Source organism: Hordeum vulgare, chromosome 1H (genome assembly GCF_904849725.1).
Source record: "Hordeum vulgare subsp. vulgare chromosome 1H, MorexV3_pseudomolecules_assembly, whole genome shotgun sequence".
In the NCBI taxonomy this organism is placed as follows: domain Eukaryota; kingdom Viridiplantae; phylum Streptophyta; class Magnoliopsida; order Poales; family Poaceae; genus Hordeum; species Hordeum vulgare.
This window is the reverse complement of record NC_058518.1, coordinates 453,410,191-453,416,767: the sequence shown is the minus strand read 5'-3', so window position 1 is coordinate 453,416,767 and position 6,577 is coordinate 453,410,191. Positions and strand designations below refer to the sequence as shown.

At 41.5% G+C, this 6,577-nt stretch overlaps 1 protein-coding gene across 1 annotated transcript; it reads left to right on the top strand.

Annotated features, from left to right (window-relative positions):
- The first annotated feature begins 841 nt into the window (after window positions 1-841).
- Window positions 842-4,643, top strand: LOC123444681. Its single transcript, XM_045121486.1, has 4 exons — window positions 842-1,330; window positions 1,452-1,929; window positions 3,459-3,586; window positions 3,714-4,643. Exons 1-4 carry the CDS (start codon window positions 1,217-1,219, stop codon window positions 4,185-4,187), a joined length of 1,194 nt encoding a protein of 397 aa, XP_044977421.1. The 5' UTR covers window positions 842-1,216; the 3' UTR covers window positions 4,188-4,643.
- Window positions 4,644-6,577: the final 1,934 nt, after the last annotated feature.

The following is a 6,577-nucleotide window of genomic DNA, read 5'->3' as shown; positions in this document are numbered from 1 at the left end:
GAATGTTTTAATTCATGTATGCTTTTGATTATATTCTTTTACGGAGTAATAATGGGGTTATACTTGTTTTCGAGGGCCTTGTAGGAAGTATTCCGAATTATACTCATTGCTTCATGTATTTGTTTATACTTATTCACATGCAGATTGACATCCTACAAGAGGAGATTTGTACCTGTTTGCTTAAATATTTTCACTAAACTAGGCATATTGTATGTTAATAAATATGATAACATGATTAGTGCAAACAGTTTCACATTAAAAGACGCACACGCATCTTGGACGTGTCTCAACCACTACTCCCTCGGTTCTTAAATATAAGTCTTTTTAAAGATTTCAATAGGAGACTATATACGAAGCAAAATGAGTGAATGAACACTCTAAAATATGTCCATATGCATTCGTATGTAGTCCGATAGTGAAATCTCTAAAAAAAACTTATATTTAGAAACGGAGGGAGTAGTATATTGCGACCACATGCTGCACGACGCCGCCAACGCGGGGCTCGGCCGATCGGTCCAAGCGAATCATTTTCCTTTTAAATTTCAACAACAAAAAATTGAGGCAAAGTATTTTTTTAACATAGTAGACATATCATCTTGAGATTTACAAAGTTATCATAGGCGCTTCATCATGACTGGAACATCTTCTTTTACTAAAAGCGTATCCCCAAAAATTCTGAAATAAATTCAAAAATAATGAAAGCATCAGGATTTAAACCCTGATGGACTGGGATACCACAATCCCTCTAACAAGTTGTCAAGTACTCCGTATTTCGCATGTAAATGGGTTCGTCCTTTTTTTTTGACAAAAAGAAATCTTTTGCGAACTTTGCCCGTACCGGTCCAAATTCACCACCAAATCTCGAGTCAAACTGCGACCAGAGCACCTGCGCGCGGGCGAGTGCGCGGCTGCCCAAGCCTCCTCCGGGTTCCGTTCCGACCTGCGAAACTTCCAATTCCTCCTCCTCCTCCTCCTCCTCGTCCCCTCCGCGCCGTGCGTGCATCGACGGAAGCGTCCAAACTCCACAGGCCACAGGGATCTCGATCGACACGCGGCGATCAGGCCCCGCCCCCCTTCCAGATCCCGATCCCCCCGGACCCCTCGCCGCGGCCGATGCGACCCACGGCGCCGCCCCCGCGCCGCCGGATCGGACGACGAGCCGGCTGACGCCTGCCTCCTGCTCCCGCGACGCGCCCGGAATTTCGCCCCGAATTCGATGGGCTCCTTCGGATTCGCCGCGCTCGCGGTGCTCCTCCTAGCCTTCGCCCTGCTCCCGGACCCTGCGGCGGCGGCTAGGGTTTTGCAGGGCAAGAGGCCCGGCTCCGGCGAGGTGAGGATTGCTGTTCTTTGAGTTAGCTAGCTTATTAGGTTATTTTCTGGAAATGGATTGGCGTTCTTCCGAGCATATGGACGAGCTTCGGATTTAGTGGCTGCTTTGATCTCTTCTTCAGGGAGCCCCTGCACCTACCCTCGCTACAGGTGGATCTGAAAAGAGTGCCACCTCCAAACAACTTGATCAATCATCAACCCCTGTGCAGCACCCTGAGACTGATAAACAGCACCAGAAAACACCACAGGTGGAAACACCGCCACAGCCAGAAACCACGCAAACGCCACCACCGCCGGAAACGACACAAACACCAAAGGATTCTCCACCGCCACCATCAGGTGTGCCAGAGAATAAGGGGCAGGAAGGGGGTGAAGCTCAGGTCTCTGCGCAGCCGGTGCCATCGAAGAATGAGCGCAGCGAGAGCCCCCCTCCCGGAACTCCTAAATCAACTGGCGGGACAGGACATGAAGGGGGAGGAAGTTCAGGAAACAAGAAGCCTGCAGATGAATCAAAAGAGGGGGCTGAGAAGTGTGAGGATCCAGCAGACACATGTTTGATTAAAGGGGAATTGTTTGCTTGCCTTCAGGTGTCTAAGACAGGTAACGTTACTAGTCATGTCGAAACTTGAAGCTTCAAGCCACTGACTTACTTATATTGCTAAATATATGTCAATGATATAGTTGTTTCTGGCTCCAATCTCCGTGTCACCTAGTGTGATGAATGGTGATGCATACATTTTCTTGTAAGTTGGACATTGATGTTTCAGTCATTCTTATGAGCGTTGGCTTGGGCTGTAGCTAGTGCTAAAGATTAACCCTGGACATTGGCCTTCAAGTGCAAAGACAGAGGGAACACTCTGCAAATCAAATTTTACCAAGAATATAGAAAGTTGTTGAAGCCCATTTCGTGTGCTTTTATTTAGAACAGATAACTACTTTGATACTGCAGTCTATGGTATCTATATTTACAGCACAAGCACAAGTAATACTGACATATCTTCATACTAAATCCTATCAAGAATTTCCCAATCAAGAAAGTCATAAGCTTGTCTTCAGAACTACATATCTTAAATTGAAGCCTCCGAAAATTTCAAGATTTTACTCCATTTGTATATAAAACAATGGTTCTACCCACCATCACGTGAGGTCCACGAGATGGTCTTATCCTTTGTAAATGCTTTAATTGTAGTACAATTTCTATCTTCTATGTGCATTGTCCAATTTGTATCTTAAGTGGTATGGCCTTCCTTGCAATGATTCCGTAACCATGGTCCATTTGGAGATATAGCGAGACGGTGAAGTACTGACTTTGTATATAGTTCTTGAAGGAACTACTTTTTTTGCTGCATAAAAATTGCAGAGGGCTTTGTTTAATACTGTACTACTCCCTCTGTCTCGGTCCATTAGGCATCTTACGAAAATCAAATAATCCCAAAACGTTAAGGCGCGAAGCAATTATTTCTTTCCTTGTTTTTCTCGCCGCCTCGTTCTCTCCGCTGCAAAGACCTTTGCCATCCTATTTTGTTCGGTTCATAGTGTGAAACAGCTTTTGCCTGGCGTGCATGCAAGGAATTAAATTCGGTTTGCATGTTCTGATTGGTACCTCAGCATGCATGGGTTAGCCAAAGAGTCATGCTATTAATTAAAGATTAATAACTGTTTTTTGCTCAAAATTATGAGGGACAAACTGACAGGTGATTGGTGCATTTCTTGGTCCAATGTTTACTCCCCATCCAATCACTGCTTTGGTCGCGCTGCTCCTCCTAATGTGCCCTATGCACCTAGACGGAGGGAGTACTAAGTAACTATGTACATCAGTTACTGCCTTAGTGCCTCAGTGGACAGTCGCTTCAGAGCATACTAGTTACCTTTTGGTGAATGCAATATTCATTTACAGGTTAAGAATCACTAGAGAATAAGATGCTGGTAATTTGACAGACAATTAGGTTTGCACACGGTAGCATTTCTCCTAGCTCAAATCATAGCATGGTCTATCTAGCTTGCCTTTCACTTTAATGAATCTGAAGAAGCATTATGCTTGCTTGTACAGTTATAATATGGACTATCTTGTATGACCGTCAATTCCATGAGTCTTGAGAAAGCTTCATCATGTTTCTTTCTTCTCGCAGCTTCAATTGGACAATTTTTTATAGTCCAGAATACTGGCCAGAAAAAAGTAACTGTTGACGTCAAAGCAACATCAGATATAAGTATCAAGCAGACATTGGTACCTCTCAGCAAGGGTGAATCTAAAAGGGTATACAACTTTAATTTGTTTTAACAAGCAATATGCGTTTCTTCTTGGCATGCTGGTGGTCCAGTCAATTTAACTGTTATTCTTTATTTGTATGGCCTTACCGAACTTATTGTCAATTCATATGCAGGTTAGCATAATCTATAACGGTCCAAATGGTGGAGAGGTTACACTAAACGTTGGGACTGAGCATTGTGTCTTGCACACCAGGCAGCCAGTTTATGATTGGCAACAACAATTTCAGCAGCTTACAGCTTATGCAACGACCGTGAAGCCAATCTATGGAGCCTATTTTGGTGTTTTCACGCTTGTCTTGGTTGGGGCCGTGTTTGCTTGTTGCAAGTTTGCAGGGGCAAAGCGCGATGGTGGGGTCCCATATCAGCAGCTTGAGATGGGATCTCGGGCTCCGGACTCATCAGGTGTAAACAACACTACAAGCACAGGAGATGGTTGGGAAGATGGCTGGGATGATGACTGGGATGACGATGAAGCACCTGCAAAACCTTCAGAAAAAGGATCTGCTGGAAGCATATCGGCAAATGGCCTTTCTTTGAGATCTCCGACCAATAGCAAGGACGGATGGGATGTAGATTGGGATGACTAAGCTACAACAAAATGTTGAAGGCCCTGTCCGTTCTTGTGAAACGAGAGAAGATAAGTTCATCTGAATGGCTCGCAGCAAATGCAGTATCCAAACCTTAACCCGAAACTTGATGGATCCATGCTTGGCAAGGTGACTCTTATCCTGGAAAACCACAGGCTTGCTTGTATTAATACGGTTTGTACAATAGTGTTCCACTGGTAATTTCGTTTACGAGCTGCTGCACGAACTAGTGGTACAAATTGTGCTTTTTTTTTTGGCTGTAATACTATAGCATTAGTTACATGACCACGCACACCCTCGCTATTCTTTCGAAGAGGTACACCATTCTTTTTCCCATGTCAGTTTTGCTGTTGAACAGTACCCTCCTGAATTTGGAACCTCATCGTGTTATGTGTTCCATTTACTCGCTCTGTGCAGTGCATTCTGTACATGCTTGGTAGACCTTTGTGCTGAAAATAACCTCAAATGAGACGTGTGATGTGCTGAAAATAACCTCAAATGAGATGTGTGCAGAAGCAGTGCCGACTGCCGAGTGCCCACTAACTTCATTCAGGTTATTTTGACTAGCTGTGAATCAGATTTGTTAGGGACCGGGGTTGGCTCTTCTCTTTAATTGACTGAAGTCTCGTGAGTTCCTTGATGAGTTTTTTTTTTGTCTGCTCTTCTATAAAATGAGCCAGTACTTTTTAAATTTGATTCACATCCAACTACTTCCTGTAGGCGCCACACCTCATGCCACTGGGTGCGAGCATCTCTATTCTCTACTGCACCAGTCATGGTGTCGAGTGTCGACCCTGGCTAAGAATTGCACCGTCGCGCTGAGCTGCAAATCCTCGCTGTTGTGGTGTGTGGCGCTGACGGGAAAGGGCCGATATTTGTTGAAGTTTCAGAACTATGGGTTCAGGAACTTGAGACCGTCATTTAGGAAAAAAATCCCGAAGTCCTTGACATGTGCAGTACAGTATGATGACTCTGATCCGCTGCTCAAGTTTCACCAGCAGGGACTGGCACTCAGCCACAGAAATCTCCAACAGATGCTCAAGTTTCACCAGCAGGGACTAGCACTCAGCCACAGAAATCTCCAACAGATGCGCTGTAGCGCGCTAGTTATCTTTTTAGGCATTGAAATTGCGTTTTTGGAAGCGTGAACGTGCTGCAAAATTTAACACACCACAGGCCATGCTCCACGAGTGACGCTAAATATACAACGCGGGCATTCAAATATACATGAAAAAGTAAATACTAAAATATTCAACTAGTTCATCGGCAAACATTAAAATTCAGATACAAACTAACAAGCAAAAACAAATTCATAAAACAGACAAATAAAATAAAGTACACATAGACTACTCCTCCTCGTTGTTGTAGTCCGTCAAAGACTGCATTACAGGTCCTCAATTTGGGAAATCGTCAGGCACCACGGGCCAGCCCATATAACTGTTCCAGCCACCGGTTTAGGGAACCTAAGGTTTCCAGCCGGATTTTCTAAATTGGAAAACATCAAGAAGGTTCCCTAACCATTTTTTGTTTTCTTTTTTCTTTCCTTTCTTTTCGTTTCTGTTTCAGAAAATATTCGGAATTTACAAAAGTTTTTATTCAAATTCAATTTTTTTTTTGCTTTTTAGAAACATGATCTGGATTTTCAAAACAAATTCTGGATTTTCTAAAAATGTTATGGATTTTCGAAAAAAATGTATGGATTTACAAAAAAAAATCTTCAAATTCGAAAACTATTTTTGCTTTTTTAAAATCTTTTGGATTTTCAAAAAATGTTTTGGATTTGCAAAAAATGATTTGTATTTCAAAATAGAATCATGTTTTTGTTTTTATAAAAATGATCTAAATTTCGAATAGTTGCCATTTTTCGAAAACATCCATAACTTCAAAAACTACTCGGGATTTTCCAAACATGGTTCATATTTGAAAAAAATGTTTGCTATTTTGGAATATGTTCGAAATAACAAAAAAATGTTCAATTTTCTAATTAAGTTTGTGTTTGAAAATTGTTCTTAAATGTGAATTTTTTTCTTAAATTTCTAAAACTGTTCTTGCTTTTAAAAAAGATCCAAATTTCAAACTTTTATCATTTTCAAACTTCGTTCGTAAATTCAAAAAATGTTCTGGATTTTCCTAAAATATTCTTAAAATTGGAAAAATGTTTTTGCTTCAAATAAAAATGAAAAGGAAAAAGGAAAGAAAAAAATAAAGAAAATAAGCAGAAAAGGAAAAAAAGAACAGGAAACAAATTTAATTTGCCAGCAGATCTAATTTGTAAAAAAATTCTTAAGATTATTTGAAAATTATTTTCCAGTAGATTTAATTGGTAAAATAGACTGTTTTTTTTACATTTACAACTGTTTTAGAAACCATCATAGTTACCTTACAAAATG